This window comes from Schistocerca nitens, chromosome 7, assembly GCF_023898315.1.
Source record: "Schistocerca nitens isolate TAMUIC-IGC-003100 chromosome 7, iqSchNite1.1, whole genome shotgun sequence".
Classification (NCBI taxonomy): Eukaryota; Metazoa; Arthropoda; class Insecta; order Orthoptera; family Acrididae; genus Schistocerca; species Schistocerca nitens.
This window is the reverse complement of record NC_064620.1, coordinates 208,952,388-208,973,270: the sequence shown is the minus strand read 5'-3', so window position 1 is coordinate 208,973,270 and position 20,883 is coordinate 208,952,388. Positions and strand designations below refer to the sequence as shown.

General features: G+C 41.4%; 1 protein-coding gene across 2 annotated transcripts in view; it reads left to right on the top strand.

Moving 5' to 3' along the window:
• The window catches only part of LOC126194873 (uncharacterized), an 81,739-nt gene that overhangs the window by 25,899 nt on the left and 34,957 nt on the right, over positions 1 to 20,883 (top strand). For both annotated transcript variants that reach the window (XM_049933219.1, XM_049933218.1), the window contains exon 2: positions 216 to 2,461. In XM_049933219.1, the coding sequence (XP_049789176.1) occupies positions 784 to 2,461 (1,678 nt within the window). In that variant the 5' untranslated portion in view covers positions 216 to 783. The remainder of the gene's footprint in view (positions 1 to 215; positions 2,462 to 20,883) is intronic.

The following is a 20,883-nucleotide window of genomic DNA, read 5'->3' as shown; positions in this document are numbered from 1 at the left end:
AAATATTTCAGAGTTCCTGTAAGATCCAAGCTGATTTTCAGTTCATTTTATATTTATCGGATCCAATAAGAATCAAAAATTGTTTTTATACAGTTTTAATATAAATTAAACTATTTACATATTAACTATTGTCCTATTACGTGTATAATATTAACTATGTGTTGTCTAGTGTTGCTGAGAAGTTGCTTATTTCAATCAATTTATTTTGTTCACAGGTGTCTCGAGCAATGTAATCTCTGAAGCTTTTCCATCTTTTCCCCAAAAAGTGGATTTATAAGGTGGGTCGAGTGGCTTATTTCGATACGACACTGTGCCAACGGAACTAGTTGTGGAGAGCTGTGTTCATGGTGTAGAAGGGTAGAAGTAATGTTGCAAAAGAAAAGGACATCACAACAACGTCATCTGCGAACTGTTGTAAGACATCATCTTTTGAATTCATCTGAGATAGCAGCCTTTCGAAGTTATGTTGTGCAGGAATAAGTGTCTCTCCTCCTCCTGGGCCCTCACGGTATCTCGGGTTCTCATGTACTGACGAACTGTAGTTTTGGAAGCTTTGTGTCCACTGGCACTAGAAAGAATGTAACATTCGTCGTGATGTGGTCCCTGTGGACTGCTCACGAAAATGGCAGTTGAAAGCACCGTAGGCGTCAGTGGATCATCTGAAGAGGCTCTCCTTTGAGTTCTGCAGTCACCGTGAGCTGAGGAATCCCACTGACTTTCCGCCGCATGCGGCGGCCATGAGAGGCCCGTCCGTGGAAAGGTGAGCCGGCTCGTGGAGCCGCCATGCTGCGGCCATCGCCGCCGCCGCCGCCGCCGCCGCCGCCCCCGCTGCCTCTGCTGCTGCTCGCCGTTTTCGTGCTGTTGATATCCCTGGAACACCACTTGGCCGCCGCCTGCCCGTCCGCGTGCAAGTGCATGTGGAAGGGTGGCAAGCAGACCGTGGAGTGCATCGGCGAAGGTCTCATCACCATCCCAGACGGAATAGACCCAGGCACGCAGGTGCTGGAGTTCTCAGGGAACAACCTGCAGTCGCTCCCCAGGGAACGCTTCCAGAGGATGGGCATTATCAACCTGCAGCGCATCTACCTGGCGCGTTGCCGCATCGTTCAGATAGACGACCGCGCCTTCAAAGGACTGACCAATCTGGTGGAGCTAGACCTGTCTCAGAACCAGCTGCGCTACGTGCCCACAGCAACCTTCAGTGACTATCCTTCGCTCATGAGGCTCATCATGAATGGGAACCCCATCCGATCTTTGGAAGCGGGCGCTTTCAAATCCTTGCCGTTTCTCACGACGTTAGAACTGTCCGACTGTGAAATTGAAACCGTGGAACCTGGAGCTTTTTCTGGTCTAGATAATCTGGAGTGGCTCAAGTTGGATGGGAACCGTCTCAACAACATCAGGGGTACCGACACTCTCCCGAGTACCCTTCACGAGATTTATCTGCACCAGAATCCATGGCAGTGTGACTGCAGGCTAACCGACCTGAGGGCGTGGCTGGTGACGTATAAGGTTCCACATACAGAAGAGCCCAAATGTACATCACCTGTGCGGCTGAAAGGGGAGCTCATAAAGACACTAGACTTGAACGACCTCGCTTGTCTCCCAGATGTCTCCCCCACTACCCTGTATCTTGAGATTGCTGAGGGTAAGAACGTTTCACTCTTGTGTAGGGTGTCTGCGATACCAGAGGCTCGAGTGTCGTGGTGGTTTCAAGGGAGGATACTTCAGAACGATTCACTGGTGGCTCCCGGTGTCCACCTGTACTACTTCGTAGAGGAAGGTTCAGAAGAAAAGAAGAGTGAGCTGTTCATCTTCAACACGAACACAGAAGACAACGGCACTTTTGTCTGTGTGGCTGAAAATCCAGCTGGGAAGAGCCATTCCAACTACACTATACGCATAATCGTGAGGGAAGAACCCATTGTCGGGCCACCGCCGTTCCCTTACGAGTACGTAATAACGATAGCGTGCTCCATATCAGTAATAGTGCTCTTCTTGCTGATCGGCGTGGTGGCGTGCGCGATACGTTGCCGACGGAGGCGCATGCGCCGCCGGAAGAAGGAGCGCAGCAAGGTGGTGGCTCTGCAGCAAGGTAAGGGCGCCCCTCTCAACCCCATCACGAGGCTGGGCGGCGGCGCCGGGGGCCTGGGCGGCGCACGCGCCCCAGAGGGAGCAGCGGGGATGGTGCCGCCCCCGGCAAAGGCCAACGGTGCGCTGCTGATGGGTGCGGGGGCGGACGGACGGTCGCACGCCCTACCGCCGCTTCAACACGACGTCATGATGTCGCTGGCGGCAGCTGGAGGCGGCAGCGCCGGTGCGGCCAACCCCTGTCTCGCTGGCAGCCCCCACTCCATGAGGTCATACGCGCTGGAAGCCAATCCGGACCTCATCAATGACACCGAGAGCATCGGCAAGGAGAGGCATCGCGGGGACGGAGACGGCGGGGAGGAGGCTGGAGGTAAGGCAAAGAAAAGTTCCTCAACTTGCTGTGTACTTTAGAGTTCTGAAAAGATAGGTGTGTCTTTGAGATGTTTTTACCATGAACAGTTTAAAGGTAACATGTCGTTATAAATCTTCGTCCAACGTCCAGTGGAGGCGGCATAACGCCTGTTTGAAATTTCTGAATGACATACTCGAATTATCCACACAGCCGCCAAGAAATTATTAGTTCTGTAAATTAATTATAAATGTTAAAATTTGGAGTTATTTTGCATCAGTTGCTACTTCAGTTATCAACCATCATACAAACCATCATATCATATCAATCATCATATAAGTAAGAAAAAATTCCGTTTTTGTATACAAATATTTTATTTGTGTGCACCAAACACGTTTCGCCTATTTGGGAGAGGCATCTTCAGTGGTCTACAATATGCAAGAAAATTATTTAATTAATCTTATTTCAATACCAGATTTGTAGTGGACCTCGAAAACTCATGTAATTATGTAACCATTTACAACCCTATTTTTATATGGTTCTTTTACATTTAATTCGTTTTTATGTTCTTTTCATACCCTCATTTATTCTTCAGCGCATGCTAGATGTGTGTAGTATAAATTTCTTTAGTACTCGTTTCTTCCAATTTAGATGTCACACAGTTAAATAATTGTAAATAGAAACGAGTAGTTAAATAAAATGCCAGAATCACTACAGATATCGTATCAATATAAAATTCAATAATTTTCTTTTGTATATACACTACTGAATTTGCCTAACACAAAGAGATGAGATATATTTGGTACACACCAATAAAATATTCAGTTGCAAAAGATAGAATTTATTTCTTAGTTATATGACAAAAATATATTATATGACAAATATTTTGTTTAGTGTTAGGTACTCTTTGACAATCACAAGTAGAGTCCGAAGACCCGGTGTCTGAAGCGCAGTCGCCGATTGTCGTCCAAAGCTCTGGGCGAGTTCATTCGATTGTACGGAAGGGAAGGACGACATTGTCCGACCCCTTTTGGCCGATCGGTGACGGCAAAATTGAGAAGCATGTAATGCAACATTTCGCATACGATTTTACTGACGTTATCGTTAAAAATAATTCATTTTTGAGTCTTTTGTAGCTTTATATCTCAGTTTCATGATGATGTGCCCATCACTTCGTTAATAGTCATAGTTTTGTGGGATTTGCGCGGAAGTACGACACTGCGCGAAACTCAAAAAAGGTTGCAATGAAAAATAGAGATAGCTGTAATTTTCTGTTTGATGCATATTACGTAATAAGATGGCGCATGTGAAGTTTAGCTAACATGTCGACGTTTTCATCAGACTTGAGTAGAGGCCTCTCCCTGTCACCAATCTCGAGAAAACTGAAATAGTGTAGCAGACACTTACGATCGCACACTCCAGCGACGAAGCCAGAGTGAAATATCCACAGCATTTCCGGTATTTCAGAAACGGTTTGACATATCTAAATGAGAATTTTGCAGAGCACTCAAAGAAGAAAGTACACTACTGGCCATTAAAATTCCTACACAACGAAGATTACGTGCTACAGACGCGAAATTTAACCGACAGGAAGAAGATTCTGTGATATCCAAATGATTAGCTTTTCAGAGGATTCACACAAGGTTGGCGCCGGTGGCGACACCTACAACGTGCTGATATGAGGAAAATTACCAACCGATTTCTCATACACAAACTGCAGTTGACCGGCGTTGCGTGGTGAAACGTTGTTGTGATGCCTCGCATGAGGAGGAGAAATGCGTACCATCACGTTTCCGACTTTGATAAAGGTTGGATTGTAGCCTATCGACATTGCGGTTTATCGCATCGCGACATTGCTGTTCGCGTTGGTCGAGATCCAATGACTGTCAGCAGAATATGGAATCGGTGGGTTCAGGTGGGTAATACGGAACGCCGTGCTGGATCCGAACGGCCTCGTATCACTAGCAGTCGAGATGACAGGCATCTTATCTGCATGGCTGTAACGGATCATGCAGACAAGTCTCGATCCCTGAGTCAACAGATGGCGACGTTTGCAAGGCAACAACCACCTGCACGAACAGTTCGACGACGTTTGCAGCAGCATGGGCTATCAGCTCGGAGACCATTGCTGCGGTTACCTTTGACGCTGCATCACAGAGAGGAGCGCTTGCGATGGTGTACTCAACGACGAACCTGGGTGCACGAATGGCAAAACGTCATTTTTTCGGATGAATCCAGGTTCTGTTTACAGCATCATGATGGTCGCATCCGTGTTTGGCGACATCGCGGTGAACGCACATTGGAAACTTGTATTCGTCATCGCCATACTGGCGTATCACCGGCGTGATGGTATGGGGTGCCATTGGTTACACGTCTCGGTCACCTATTGTTCGCATTGACGTCTCTTTGAACAGTGGACGTTACATTTCAGATGTGTTACGGCCCGTAGCTCTACCCTTCATTCGATCCCTGCGAAACCATACATTTCAGAAGGATAATGTACGACCGCATGTTGCAAGTCCTGTACGGGCCATTCTGGATACAGAAAATGTTCGACTGCTGCCCTGGCCAGGACATTCTCCAGATCTCTCATTAATTGGAAAGGTCTGGTCAATGGTGGCCGAGCAACTGGCTCGTCACAATACGCTAGTCACTACTCTTGATGAACTGTGTTATCGTGTTGGAGGTGCATGGGCAGCTGTACCTGTGCACGCTATCCAAACTCTGTTTGACTCAATGCCCAGGCGTATCAAGGCCGTTATTACGGCCAGATATAGTTGTTCTGGGTACTGATTTCGCAGGATCTATGCACCAAATTGCGTGAAAATATAATCACATGTCACTTCTTGTATAATATATTTGTCCAATGAATACCCGTTTATCATCTGCATTTCTGAAAGTTCCTGGCAGATTAAAACTGTGTGCCGGACCGAGACTCGAACTCGGGACCTTTGCCTTTCGCGGGCAAGTGCTCTACCAACTGAGCTACCCCAGCATGACTCACGCCCCGTCCTCACAGCTTAACTTCTGCCGGTACCTCGCCTCCTACCTTCCAAAATCTGCCAGGGAGTTTCATATCAGCGCACACTCCGCTGCAGAGTGAAAATCTCAATCAGCATTTCTTCTTCGTGCAGCAAATTTAATGGCCGGTAGTGTAGTTTGCCACACGGTTACCGTGCAAAACTTCGTTATTCGATGAAGTACAGATTTTTTTCAATGAATGAATGTGATTTTTAAGAGCCATTGATAGCTGGTGAAACGAGAAGTACTATGTGTTCATGAACAACATAAGTGAAGACATCAAACGTTTATTTTTGTTCCAGAGATGTGTTTTATCGCAAGGCACTGACCTTACTGTTCCTCATTTTCTCACTTAATATACTTAATAAAACACTGTTTCAGAACTTACGCGAAATTGCGTCTGCTCGTTATATTAGTGAGGTGACGCAATGTAAACACCGATGTGTTTTGCCAAAAGAAGCAAATTTTAATATGGCAATAATAAAAATGTGTAAGTTTTACTCAAAATTGGCTACTCATGGTGCTACTCTGAAAGTTACATTTAGTTAAGAAGTCCGACATGAATAAATCTCTCCCTTTTTCAGAGGAATACATTTTACGCAGATTAACAAAAGCAGTGGCGATTGATCTTTTTAAATGGTCTCCATGAAAGTGTGGACGCAGAGGGGCTCCACTTAATATTTACAAAGAATGTCAGTGTAGATTTTAGTTTAGAACGACATCTCCCCTCCACCTAGTCATTACCTCCCCTATACCGTCTGCCTGTAACCCCCACCACTACCGGCCTCCTGATGCATGCCATTCTGACTGTGCATCTACCAGCCACGTTCTTCTGCGTGGACTCTACATTAGCAAATACAATCAATTAAATTACGAAGTACCAGTAATCGAAGATATGGTTCAGGTTTTCCATGTACTCAGTTGCTTTACAGCCATCTTGCTGTAACTCTTCCAAAGATCCGGGGAAAGCACGTAAGGGGTAGCATTAAACAATTTGTGGCACCGTCAGCGGCACCCAGCAGCAGCTACAGGTTGGAAAGTCTCACCGTCCCTAGGTGCGCAGAATGACAGTTGTTCTCCTGTTCCATGTCTGATTCAGATCAGTCAGCACCAGGAATCGCGAGAAACATCGAAGCCTGGGATTTCGATGGGATTTTTTGACGCACTAGAAGCCTTACCGACATGAAAATGATAGCTTTCGGTTCTTGGATACCAAAAAATTGAAAGCGCTGGCAATCAAGCTCCTGGAGGCTATGCAGGCTGCATGACGAGATTTTTCTCTCCTTGTAGAACCTGTCTATGTGTAGTGGTCGATTCTTTTGTAATATTGCCCGTAACCTAGTGATATCCCACTTGATGTAATGTTTCATAGCATAATGAGCCACTGAATATTCATTGGCAGAAGATTACCACATTTAGTTCGCGTCGCTTGTCGAAGCTGAACTATCTCAAGGCGAGTTGGGGAGTTGTTGAACCATACCGATAAACAGCACTCAGCTAACTAATAAACTAAAGCCATTGTTTCACTTCGCAAAGTATTAGCGTTAACTGTTCTTAGCAGTGTCTTGTACCTTTTACAGTAAATTATTTTGGCTGCTCTCTTTTGCAGCAGTTTTCACAAGATGGTGCCGGTAGATAATTGACCTCTCTACGGTGACGCCCAGGTATTTAGGATTGATCTACCATTGTTTTATATTTTCTCACAGTAATTAGGGTATATGTTGCTCAGGTGGAATGTTGTAATTTGTGCCTTTTGTGGATTTTACTTAATTATTACGAAAAGATTAAAAACTGGAGGGGGTCACCATCAGTCTGCTACAAACGGAACGTTTCTGATATCACTACCGTCGAGGAGTTTGTAACATGCACTCAGCGACGTGCACTTCGTCCTGAATTGACCATCCTGACGTAACATAGTGTTCGCACCCCGGCGCTGTTCCACGTGTCACAATGAAAGATTAGAAACAGGATGCATGCACAGTCAACTTGTAATATGAATAACTATTACTACTGTAAAAATAGATATAATTACCTCGCTTTGCCAGATGCATTCACGACCATTATGCCAGTATATTTATGCAAGGAAAATATAGTACTACTTGGAAATTCACGTTAAAACTGTACACGGGCTAGAAAAGTAATAAGACTAAGTGCAATGTACATATTTATCTATATACGTTGTCCCGTGGAAATTCACATTAAAACTGTACACGGGCTAGAAAAGTAATAAGACTAAGTGCAATGTACATATCTATTTATGTACGTTGTCCTAGTTATTTTTACAGAATTAAGTCAAACGAGAAGAACAATGAGCTCCTAAGCAGAAAACAAAAGAATAACGGAAGGTAACTGTGCCTGTATAGGCTTCCCCAGAGTAGTAATTCTTGATAGTGTCGTCGAATTTGTTCCCGTATCCCAAAATCACCATGAAGCAATATTTCGGTGATCCATCTGTTCACTATCTTCAAGACAGACAACGTTGCTGCTACTGAGTCCCGCTCGAAACTGACCCAATTGAACAGCTCCGTCAGGAGGGTCAGTATGGAGGTAGATCAGCTGCTTTGGGAGTCTACTTTGTCAGGCATAGGTTTGGTTCCTGTTGATGGTACTGGTAGGTGTGACTTCACAAGACATAACCTGCATCTCAATGGGAAATGGAAGGGTAAACTGGCTGAGACGATAGCAAAATCTTTATGGGGGAGTGGGGGAGCACTGAAACTCGTGGGAGTATTTTTTTAGGCTGCGATCAGTGTCCAATAATCCTAAATTGATTGTAATGAAGCTTAATGAGAAATTCAGACAGGCAGATACTAGAGATGCGAAAATATCACGAGATTCTCATAACAGTACAGTGAAAAATAATGTTAGTATGTTACCAGATTCACATAAAAGCACACTGAAAAATAAAGTTAATATATTTCATCAGTATATCAGGGAATAAAAAAAAAGTAGATGAGCTTCTTGTTTGTTTCGAAGATTTAGAAACTGAGAGTGGAATAGATGTACTATGCCTGTCGAGACATCATAAAGTCACAGGTACTGCAATGGTAAATGTAGGTGGATATAAGCTTTCAGCACATGTAAGTAGAGACGCTATGGAGAGGAGTTGCCATATAAATTAAAATCTGTCATAGCGTAAAAATTTGGAAACTATGTAAAAAAAATTTGCGTACAGCAACATACAGAAGCATGTACATTTGAGCGTAAACTAAATAATGGCATTTTTATAATTGTAGCCGTGTATAGGTCCCAATTGGGAAATTTTCAATTATTTTTTAAAAATTTAGATTCTTTTTTGTGCTACCAGTCGGACAGAGGAAATCAAATTAATGTTTGTGGGGATTTCAATGTAGATTTTCTGAAAGAATCCGATAGAAAGCTTGACCTTGAAGTATTACTTGGTTCTTTCACTTTCGCGTCAGTTATTGCTTTTCCTACTCGGGTGGTACAGGAAAGCGGCTCACTGATAGATAATGTATTCATAGACCAAGACAAATTTAATCAAACAAGAACTTTTCCTGTTAAGAATTGTCTGTCTGATCATGATGCACAGTTAGTTACAGTATATGATATAGCTCCATACAGTAATGCACAACAGTCCTCCAAAATAGTGCGTTCAGTTAACAATTTGGCAATTCAGAATTTTAGGGAACGCACGCAGCAGCTAGACTGTAATGAGGTGTACAGGGAACATGATGTTAATTTAAAATTTAACCTATTTCATGACACCTTTGTGAGTATATTTCAAAACAGTTTCCTTAAGAAAATAGTGAGATATAGTTGTAAGAAACCATGTAAAAAGCCACGTCTCACTAAATGGATGAAAATATCTTGTAAACAGAAAAGGGAAAAGTATATCAAAGGTAGGAGACAGTGAAACATTATAAAAACTACTGCACTGTATTAAGAAAAGTTATTAAAAAGTCCAGAACTATGTGCATTATGTCTGAGATTAGCACATCTGATAATAAAATTAAAACAATTTGGAATATTGTTAAAAAGGAAACAGGGCAACCAAGAGCACAAGAAGACTATATATCTATCAACACAATGAAAAGTTTGTTAACAAGAAGTCAGAAATAGAAAACATTTTGAATAATCATTTTTTAAGTGTTGTAGAGAAAATAAGATCCAGCTATTCATTAGAAAATGCAATGCAGTATATGGAAGAGGCAGTACTTATGCAATTTGATAAAATTGAAGTTCAACCCACCTCTTCTACTGAAATTAGAAATATAGTAAATTCACTCAAAACTAATAAAAACGGCTCTGATCACCATGGGACTTAACATTTGAGGTCATCAGTCCCCTAGAACTTAGAACTGCTTAAACCTAACTAACCTAAGGACATCACACACATACATGCCCAAGGCAGGATTCTAACCTATGACTGTAGCAATCACGCGGTTCCAGACTGAAGTGCCTAGAACCGTTCAGCCACACTGGCCGGCTTGAAACTAGAAGCTCACATAGAATTGATGGCATTTCCAACAGAGTACTAAAAGCTTGTTCCCAACAAATAAGTAGGAATCTCAGCCACATATGTAGTAGCTCACTGAAACAGAGCATTTTTCCAGAGAGACTACATAAAAATGGGGATAGATCTGATGCTAACAACTGCTGCCCAATCTCACTTCTGACAGCTTTATAAATTTTTCTTGAAGAAGTAATGTATTCAATAGTAGCATCACATATTTACAAAAATTAAATACTAACAAAATGTCAGTTATATTTTCAATAGCGCTTTCCAACAGAAGATGCTATATATGCTTTCACTGATCAAGTATTAATAGCATTGAATAACTGTACATCACCCATTGAAATATTATATGATCTCTCAAAGGCTTTTGATTGTGTGAATCATGAAACTCTTGTAGATAAGCTTAAATATTGTGGTATGAGTGGGACAATGCACAAAGGGTTTAAATCATACTTATCTGGAAGAATGCAGAAGGTTGAAATTAACAGTACTGATACTCTGCAAAAACCAGCAGGGTCCTCTTACTGGGGAGGTATCAAGAATTGTGTCCCACATGGTTCAGTCTTGGGTTCCTTATTGTTCTTAAGATATACTTAATAACGACTTTCCAATCTGTAGTCTTGAAGATGCAAGGCTAGTTCTTTTTACTGATGATACAAGCGCAGTGATCACACTCAAAAAGCAAGAATCAGCTGAGGAAATTGCAAATAATGTTATTCAGAAAGTTATTGAGTGGTTCTCTGCAAATGGCTGCTCACTAAATTTTGAGAAAACACAGTTTATACAATTATGTACAGTAAATGACATAACAGCATTGATAAATATAGACTATGAACTGACGTCTGTTGCTAAGGCAGAATACTCAAAATTTCTGGGTGTGTGCATTGATGACAAATTGAACTGGCAGAAAAGCATCAATGATCTGCTGAAATGGTTACGTTCAGCTACTTATGCTATTAGGGTTAAGGCAAATTTTGGTGGTATAAATATCAGCAAATTAGCCTACTATGCCGATTTTCATTCACTGCTTTCATATGGCTTCATATATTCGGGCAATTCCTCATCAAGAGAGAAAGTATTCATTGCACCAAAACGTGTAGTCAGAATAATAGCTGGAGCTCAACCAAGATCACCTTGCAGACATTTATTTAAACAACTGGGGATATTCACAGTACCTTCTCAATACATATATTCACTTATGAAATTTGTCATTGATAACCCATTCCAGTTCAAAAATAACAGTGAAGTGCGTAGCTACAGCACTAGAAAGAAAGGATGATCTTCACTGTTCTGGATTAAATCTCACTTTGGCACAGAAACGGGTGAATTAGGCTGCCACAAAAATCTTTGGTCATTTCCTAAATAGTATTAAAAGTCTGAAAAATCTCCAGCAAACATTTAAAAGTCAATTAAAAGAATTTCTGAATGACAACTCCTTATACTCAATAGATGAATTCTTGGATATGAAGTAATATATGTAAAAACAAAAAAATATATTATTTTGTGTAAAGAAAACTTATGCTAAAGTGACGCATTCCACTTCATTACGAATTGTCGTATTCATGGTCTATGGAGCAAGGGTTAATGTATGTATGTATGTATGCATGTATGTATGTGCGCCAAGGCTGCAGTCTAGTTCTGTGCCAACCTAACATCAGTTGACTCCTGATGATTACTGTCTCCAAACCCGGACATAATGGTGACTATGAGGGTCTCGTCAAATTTTATCCGACGTCCCTCGTTTAAACAATACTTCTGTACCGCAGATTTTTCACGCTGTTGTATTCTCGCCCGATGGCGGTGTTCGATACTACTGCTCTGAACTGTCCAGGCCGATTCAAGTCTTCCGACGTTCACTCGGAACTTATTGTGTACCAGGATTCCTAGACCCCAAATAACTCCCTGCATATCCGAGTAGAGCCCTAATATGTAGATGTAGATGTAAAAGTAACATAGACAGAAGAACGGAAGACTCTTTTAATGTCTAATTTCTGTAAAATTCTTCTAATCATAAAGGATATGCCTCTAGCATATGGAATAGTGGGCACAGATCCTCTTCATGTACTTCCAAGGATGTTCAAAACATCATACCTCGAGGAATCTGAGTGTTGGAATATCCATTTACCTTAAATACAGACGCCAAGTGTTCAACATATTGTGTTAGACAATCCACATCGGAAAGCACGGTAAGTGGCATCGCCTTGAATGCAGAAAACGATGGCTATACGTTGGTTTCCGGTGAACACAATGTCCTATGTAAATCATCACATATAAAAATGGAAGCTTCCCATCAATTTCAACTTCATACCAAATTTAGTGCTTGGATGAAGAGGGCTGAAGTAATCCAAAACTTGGTTAAGAGCATCATGTTCATGTGTTCAAACATAAAACATATTTCCAGAAACTCGCTTGTTTCAAAGTCGAAGTCTTCAGTCCGCTATCCTGAAAGTTCACAAGTACCTCTACGGAAGAACTGGTGAAAATTGTGAGGAGGTTGGATAAATTTAGCAGGAGGCTGGGGAAGGTCTCAGGTGCATTCACCTTCTTACTTTTGATACCTTGTGGAAGGTATCATACGTTCCTTTGCCAGATTTGTTCTTTTTGTCGATAGCAGGAGGGTAAAAGGATAACAGAGCGTCCTAGCCAAATGCTGAATACGCCACATTTGTTTCACGCGAAGACAGCTGCATAAGAAGTTGGACAGCCCCACAGCAGCAGAGTTGGGTGAAAGTTTAAATTTTACTTGATCTCCATGGAGACTACCGAATATGGAACTTTTTGGTCTCTAGAAAAAGCACCAAGCAGCCTGCCTGAGGCAGAAGAAATTAGACATGGGTTGTACCAAAGGCTGCGTCGGTCTCGACGAACGCGGGAAAACATCTTTTCTTCGAAGAGTGTGGCTGTTCATTTCCTCAGATGTTCTGACACAGGGAATGATTACATCCTTGGAACAGATCCACTAATAAATGACGAAGCTTACTAAAGATTACGTAGAAGATTTGTCCAAGAGCATTTTTGTACTAACTTTTCTCCATGATAGTATGGTACCCCAAAAACATTTGAGGATGGAATACACTCACACTCTATACTTAGCAATTTGGGGGCGCCAAAGCACTATCTGATGAAACCACAAACGTCTATTTGTTAACAACTGCGAGCACCGCATCTGTTATTCTGTTAAATTTATTCGATGACTGACATCTTTGTGGCTGCATCATTCGGATTTCTTCTCCCCATACTCCCCAGTTCTTATTGAGGCTGCATAAAGGTTGTTCTTTTGATGTTAGATCTCTATCTACACGCGTCCCTGGGGTGACTTGGTTGAGTTTGATTTGTGAAAAACTGCTTGGGGTTGTGGAAGCTGCTGTCATGTGTTGATATCCAGGCATTTTTCATTTAATGGCAATATTTTTCAACAGATTGAATGACTGGCTTTGGATAGACTTTTGTCACCTACAGTTGCGAATATATTCATGGAAGATTTTGAAGATGTTACGCGGGGTACTTTGGCTATGAAATCAATTTCTTGCTAGAGATCAGTCGAAGCACAGATTTATTTATTTTTTTTTTTTACGTTATTCCCATAACTGATTTTGGGCCACTTCAAACGTCTTCATACCAGCATTAAATTAGCCACTGAAGTGGAAAGTCATTGGAAGCATCCATTTTTGAACGTTATGGTTTACAAAAATCATAATGATATTCTGGGACACTGAAAAATGACACATATCGACCGTTATCTGCATGAAAATAGTTGCCTCCAGAGCACAAACGCAGTACAGTCCTTAGAACTCTGATACGCAGAACGTATTTTTTTCTGATGTAGATAGTATAACACAGGAATTTGCACACTTGGCGTCCGTATTCAAGGAAAGTAGATCGCCAAGAAGCAGATTCATGCGACTGTGAAGTTTAGACCTTCCGTGGAGTTGCGTGAAGGACTTCTGCCGCCATTACTCCTCATGCTGGAGCCATATACTTTAAGATTAGAAAACTTTTAAAAATATTTACCATTAACAGAGTGTTCCATCCACCTGCCAAGATTAGGGCAGTACTTGGCTTTTTCAAGGGTGATTTGGGACTTAGGAACCCAGAACGCACAAACGTCGATGTGTTTGTGGGTGAAGGCTTACATCAGCCGGACAGTTTGCGCTGTTCAGGCTTGATAGACTGACAAACAACAGGATTAATAGACACAAGAGCTTTCCTCATAGTAGTGCGTGGAACGCTGTATTACTGCAGATCGGAGCGCAACTTTCCTTGATACTACCCACGTGAGCATTTGAGGATAGTTCTTGACTGCGACACTTCGTCTGCACCAGTATTACTACCGGTGGCACCACAAGTCCGTAGTATGGAGCGACACCGGTGGTGGATGGCGCAGGCGCCGTCCATGTTATGCTGGCCTTTAGGTTATAAGCCTTGGTATCAGTTTACAGTGGGGTTCGGCTGCAGCAGCTTCTTCTGAATATGGCGGACTGCTGGATCCTCAAAATACCCTGTCTCGTTGGTTTTAGTATATGGAAGGTAACTGACTGCAGATCAGTTTAAAAATAAAAACGAATTCAGTTGATTTCGGTTTAGGATAGTACAGAGGCATAACACATACGAAAAGTGTTTGTAATGTTTATTTATCTATATCACAAAGATTCTGTTATAGCCTTACATTTAAGTTTGAAAAAAAAAATAAACTTTTAATTAATGTGTTAATACCCTAGGGGACATTTCTGTTAAACACCAGTTCTAATAGTAATTTTTGTAGTAGTTAACAATTCACATGATTCGACCACTATTCAGCTATGCTGAAAGTCATGTTGCGGTCGTTATAAATCTTATAAAATGTAGTCATGGACTTTAATAATTCATTGCATTCATTTGAATTAGCTGAGTAGGAGGGCCATTACATGAACATAACAAATAAGACTGAAGAAAGCAATATACTTGTGCTCTAACATACATGTAGTGATTTTGAATATATTTGTAACTGTTAACGATAGTTAATTTCCTTAGTATTTTTTCTTAATACTCATCGCTGTCGTTTGCTGATAATGATTAATCATGCACACATTGTTTCCTTAATTCTTTGCTGCTACAAAGGAAGCTGATGAACGTCCATTTCAAAACTGAATCGGGTTGTTAATTGTTTATTTATGTGGAAATGAAAGGTTTGTGGGGAGTGATGACTACCTGTCGAAGATACAACCTATTTGAAGTTATTGCATAGCAAGAGCATCGCAAAGTAAAGTATAAGAAGAATATACTGAAGTATTTTACTGATGGAGAAATGCACAATCAACTCAGAACATTCAAAGTAAAATTTATTGAATGTTCATCATTAAACCTCCTGAGAGGTTGTAGTGCAGCGCACAATTGAACTTATACTGCTGTATTTAATAGGGAAAACGGATAGCACTTGAGCTACCTTGGCAAGTCACACAACCTAATTTTACAACTTCAGCTATACCCGTACGTCTTCCCTCTTTCCGTCTTTCCTAATTCATACCAGCTCTCCAGCGAAAGTCACTCGTCCAGCCCTACTTGGAGAACGGGTCTCTCATAGAAAGACGTAATCACAGGCCAATGCTCGTTTTTTGAAGTAATCTCTTCGTTATCAGAAGAACTAACTTCCTGACGTTTACATCATGTGCGTCCGACTTTCATTTGACTGTGGAGATGGCTAATCATTTCGGTGGATACTGACTTATTACTTTGCGATTTTAACTCTGCCTGTTATTCTGTTGAAGCTGTTCTAGATTTGTGTAGGCTAAAGTATTATCGTAACGCAAGCATGAACAAAGATGTCGATTAAATACTTCATATATTATACGAAAATTTGATAATCCTGTCTTGATTTTGCATAGCGTCGATGTGTCAGGTTGTTCCGTGGGTTCCTGTGGAACTGTATTGAGATCAATCATCAAAAACCCTCACAAGAAACTGGAGATCTCAGACATAGCTTATCATAACGATTTATTGATTCAGAATCACAATAAATTTGAATAATTTAATTTAAATGTAGAAAACTCCATCAATTAGAGCAATAAACGTTTCCTCCGTCTGGTACACAGTGATATGTTCTTCTTTGAGATTAGAATTATCGATGCTGTGAGCGAGCAACTCAAATATAAAGAGGTCTTTTTTCTGCAGACTTCAGTTTTCATCTTAGACAGGAAACAATCAAATGTCGTAAGGAAGGACTCAATTCGAGTATAATTTCCCGTCGACAGCGCGCTAATTAGTGATGGCGAATGGAATAGTAAGGGTGACACCGGTAAGTGATGAATGCGATCAGTAGAGAATATTCATCGTCCGGGAAATGTTAGAATTACGTATCTATTTTACAAGAATGCAAGACAAGTCGATTTTAGATGTCTAGACGTAGCTTGGTTTGACTTGTTTTTATAATTGTCATATTTTCTGTGTCATACCAATCAGCGTGGCATCTGTTGACCCACTCCGTTTTTGCTATCAGCCATTTCTTACATTTAAATGTTTTCATCTCCTGAAGGGTGGCACTGAACAGAATATTAGAAAGGTTTTTTTTTATTTCCTCTATATTCACAGAGGGTGTTGGCAGACATTATTATGCGAAAACCTGTTAAACGTGTTCGATCTGCGTGTGTACCGATGAAGCGAAACCGATGCAAATATCAACTCCTCTAAATTATCCTGCCTAATCGAACTTTCCTTTTTCCTCCAGGACGACTCCTTCATGTAAAGACCTTGATATATCTTTCTATCTAGTCTTCAGTTATATTATATTCCTTCTTCCCTGTGACTTACAATTGTGAAATTTTGTTGGTAATCTATCATGGTTAATCGTGATAACCCTCTTTCCTCTCGTTACTCTAAAGACGGGCTGTTCACTCTGTTATTACGAAAATTGTTAACAAGGTGCCTATTGTATCATATCTTTCCTTATCATGCCGATTATATCCTACAAGATACCTCAAGAAATGCATTTCGAAATATCTTGTATTGATGAGTTAAATTTTGTTAATGTCCATGTCACATTTCTTTGCACAAAATGTGGTAAGGAAATTATTTTATAAAATTTTAACACACTTTCTTTTCTTCCCTTTATTTATCAGTTCATCATATCTACTTTCTATCTCACGCTTTGCATCTAGCTCCACAAAGTGACTTAACATACATGCCAAATTTTTGACTTGCTATATGGTGTTTAAAGTTTGTTAAAAATTTTTATACAATCCCGTCGCTTCCTTTGACCAATAGTGGAGTGGGTCCTTAGTCATATGTGTTATATTTTGATGATAAATTTAGAAGTAGGAGTACAGGACGCTACAGATTAATGTAATCGCTAGATGCTGTAAATTGTTGATCTGCAAACTGTAGAGTTAGCCTTGACAGATACATTCCTTTTTCTTTTGTGACTATGTACATCCCATTCAAAGGAAAATAAGTAGAACCCGTCCTTTTCCTAAGAAAGAAAATCCGCGAACAAACTGTGATTACCACTGTGGTACCTCACAAATAAATATGAGAAAGACAAGTCACGCCACTGATTGTGCCTGTTGGAAGTCCGCTTGACAATGTATAAACTTTAATCAGAAAATACGCAGTCCCGCAAAACAGACCCAACTGGGAAAGTATAAAATTTAAATATAAATCCCAAACGAGACACTTCAACAGAACATTGAAAATGACCCTTAAATAAAATTACAGTTGTTCAAAATACAAGTTCAGTTGAGAGTACATACGATTTAAATGTAAGTCCCAACCGGTACAGACCAGCAGGAAAGCTGACAAACTTTAATAAAAATACAATTGCCCAAAATTCAATGTAAGCTGAGAGCTACAGCAAACGGCTGTCCCAGCGAACAGGGAACGAGCGGCCAAGTTTCAGAATGAGAGGGGACTACCGATACAAGTTATAAGTTTAACACTCCTTGAAGTTACTACAACTTAGAAGCGAAATTATTGGCGCTATCTGATGCAATAACTCAAGCATACTCATCTACAAAGGTTGCTTGGCATCCCACACAAATGAAGCTATAATTTAATTCCGTCCATGGAACTTATAACAGTGAATACTCGTACACTTGAACGACATGTGGCCTGGATCCATACACTAACCGAGGATCATGCACTCAAACACTCATAGGCAAGTTACTATAACACGTCAAATACTATGTAACAGAGAACTGGCCTTACGATGTCAAGAACCCAAAATAAGAAAACAACACTGACTTCACTCAGGTGTGAAGGAGGTGTGACTTGGAGAATTCCAGCCAGGGTGTTATTGTCTCCAATTCGTACAGGCTATCGTCGAGGTGCAGTAAAATTTAAGCTTGCAAATTATGCCGGGAACTTGTGGACTAGGTTATGCCCGACGTCCGTAGGTCTTCCCGCAACTGGCTGCTACCAATTCTTAAGCTTTTATCCTTCGTTTTCAAAGCGCAGGATTATATGTCGTTACTTATACCCGTTGTTCCCAATAGCTTTTCTTCTGAGTTTGTATAAATTATATTATAATCCTTAGCCTCAAACTTAGTTGCCGTGTAAAGAAGATCCCTCAGAGTTGATTACAAATTTGTTGAAAATTTTATCACCGATTTAGTAGATAATTCTCATGCTATAGCGGATAACTTATTTGCTAGATACAATCCGTTAAAAATGTAGTGTGAGTTCTATATCTCCAAACGGTTCCGTTAGGTATGACAACAGCTTTGCTGTGGTTTTACGAAAACCATTCAGGAGGAAGAAATACAGCGTGGGTAGAGCGTTATACAATCTCTAAAAGCTGAAGCAGATGTAATGATAACATATGAAGTCAGCATTCAAGTTCTCTGAATATTTCTTTAAGCTATGATGGGCTCAGGACACATTAACTGCCTGGTGTGGATTCATTTGGCAGAGATAGAATCTCCTTTTCACAGTGCATTTGATAAGGTACGCTGGGAGATATGTTAGGCTTCACCCCTCCTGCAAAACAACAACTCTTAAGCAGTCCTTTAGACAAGATTTCTTCATTAGCCTATATTTTGACTAAAAAGTCGTATTTCTGTTGAAGTAATAGTTAGATTCTTTGTGTAGTAACTTGTACCGAAAAGTCATGCGGTCATCGAGATTCACTAGAAGCTTGCCTAACAGAAACCTCGTCTGTGCGAGATCCTGTTTGTACAATGATATTTCAGGTTTCGCCACGAACGTTCCTTCCAACATTCTCTGAAGGCAGTCTTATGTTTATGAATCTATGGGACAGAAACCGGTCGGTTTAGCTTCCTCGAACGTCGAAACGAAGATTGCCATCCTTCTGTAATGAGTGCTTCGACAACGAGGTGCTGTAGTTGATCCCCCGTCAACCCTTCTGAAAAACTGGTATCTCAAACACGGGTAAGCTGATGAATTCCTCCATTACCGTATGTAGCGGCGAGGGTTACGCAGAACTTAAGCATTAGCCTTCACGAACCCACCGGAATAAATGTTAGTTCCCTCCTAAAAGAACTCATTTTTCGCATTCTAGCACTGTAGATGGTAGTCCACTACCCATGTAACTCATAGCAGAGAGGTGATACGCGTGTGCGAGTCAGTTTAATGGAACAAGCGCATGAAGACGTGAAAAAATTGTAGAAAAGAGGTATTGTATTTGTACGTGCCGATGGTCACACTGTGACTGAATTAGCTCGATTTGTTGGTGTACCAATGAGGACTATCAAACGAGTCTACACAGAATAGTGTACCACTCGTAGCGCCGGCCGCGGTGGTCTAGCGGTTCTGGCGCTGCAGTCCGGAGCCGCGGGACTGCTACGGTCGCGGGTTCGAATCCCGCCTCGGGCATGGGTGTGTGTGATGTCCTTAGGTTAGTTAGGTTTAAGTAGTTCTAAGTTCTAGGGGACTTATGACCTAAGATGTTGAGTCCCATAGTGCTCAGAGCCATTTGAACCATTTTGAACCACTCGTAGCCATGTAACGCAACATAAGAACAGTGGTCATAAAAATATCCTACCCGACAGGGACCGGAGAATAGTGTTGTGCCTTGTCACTGACGGTCGGTTTCGCACGAGACAGGAACTCGTGCTGTCGGTCATATCATTCAGTTCCCGAGAAAAATTCTCAATATTTCGCGTTAAACGTCTCGATTCTACTGTCTCGCAAAAGTACACTGCTGACAATGGCGTATTAAGGAGCAAATTCTCATTCAAAAACTTCACACAGCTGACTGAAGGCCTGTAGATGTGTCCGACGAGTCACGATTTTCTGTCTCTTCAATCGATGCCAGGCATCGACAGCAGTGGTTCTGTCACATTTTGAAGGTGTTTTTCGTACCTTCATGTGAGCTCAGACATGTTTATTTCAACATTATCGGTGAGCAGCGGTTACTTTCTGTTCTGTATCTTCAAAAAATGGTTCAAATGGCTCTGAGCACTATGGGACTTAACTGCTGTGGTCATCAGTCCCCTAGAACTTAGAACTCCTTAAACCTGACCAACCTAAGGACAACACACAAATCCATGTCCGAGGCAGGATTAGAACCTACGACCGTAGCGGTCACACGGTTCCAGACTGTAGAGCCTAGAATTGCTGGGCTACACCGGCCGGCTCTGTATCTTCATGATGTGTTCTGCGAACGCTTTTTTCTTCCAAGATTTCGACGGGTCTGAAAGTGTGATTTAACCCACATCTTTGGTAAGTTATCGCATCTTCAGTGGCTCGCCAACTAATCCGATGTTAATCCCATAGAAATGTCTGAGACTATTTACGAGGGTTATTTGGAAAGTAAGGAACGATCGGTCGCGAATTGGAAAATACAGTGAAAATCTGATGAAACTTTGCACAGATCCTTTAGGCACTGTCTAGTACGCCTGTCGATCGCATCATGTCGCTCTTTTCAGTTCTGAGCTCACCGTCAGAACGTAAAGATGGCTAGAAATTAGCGTCTCCCGCCAAGTATGAGGGCCTGGTGAAAGATGTCGCCTGG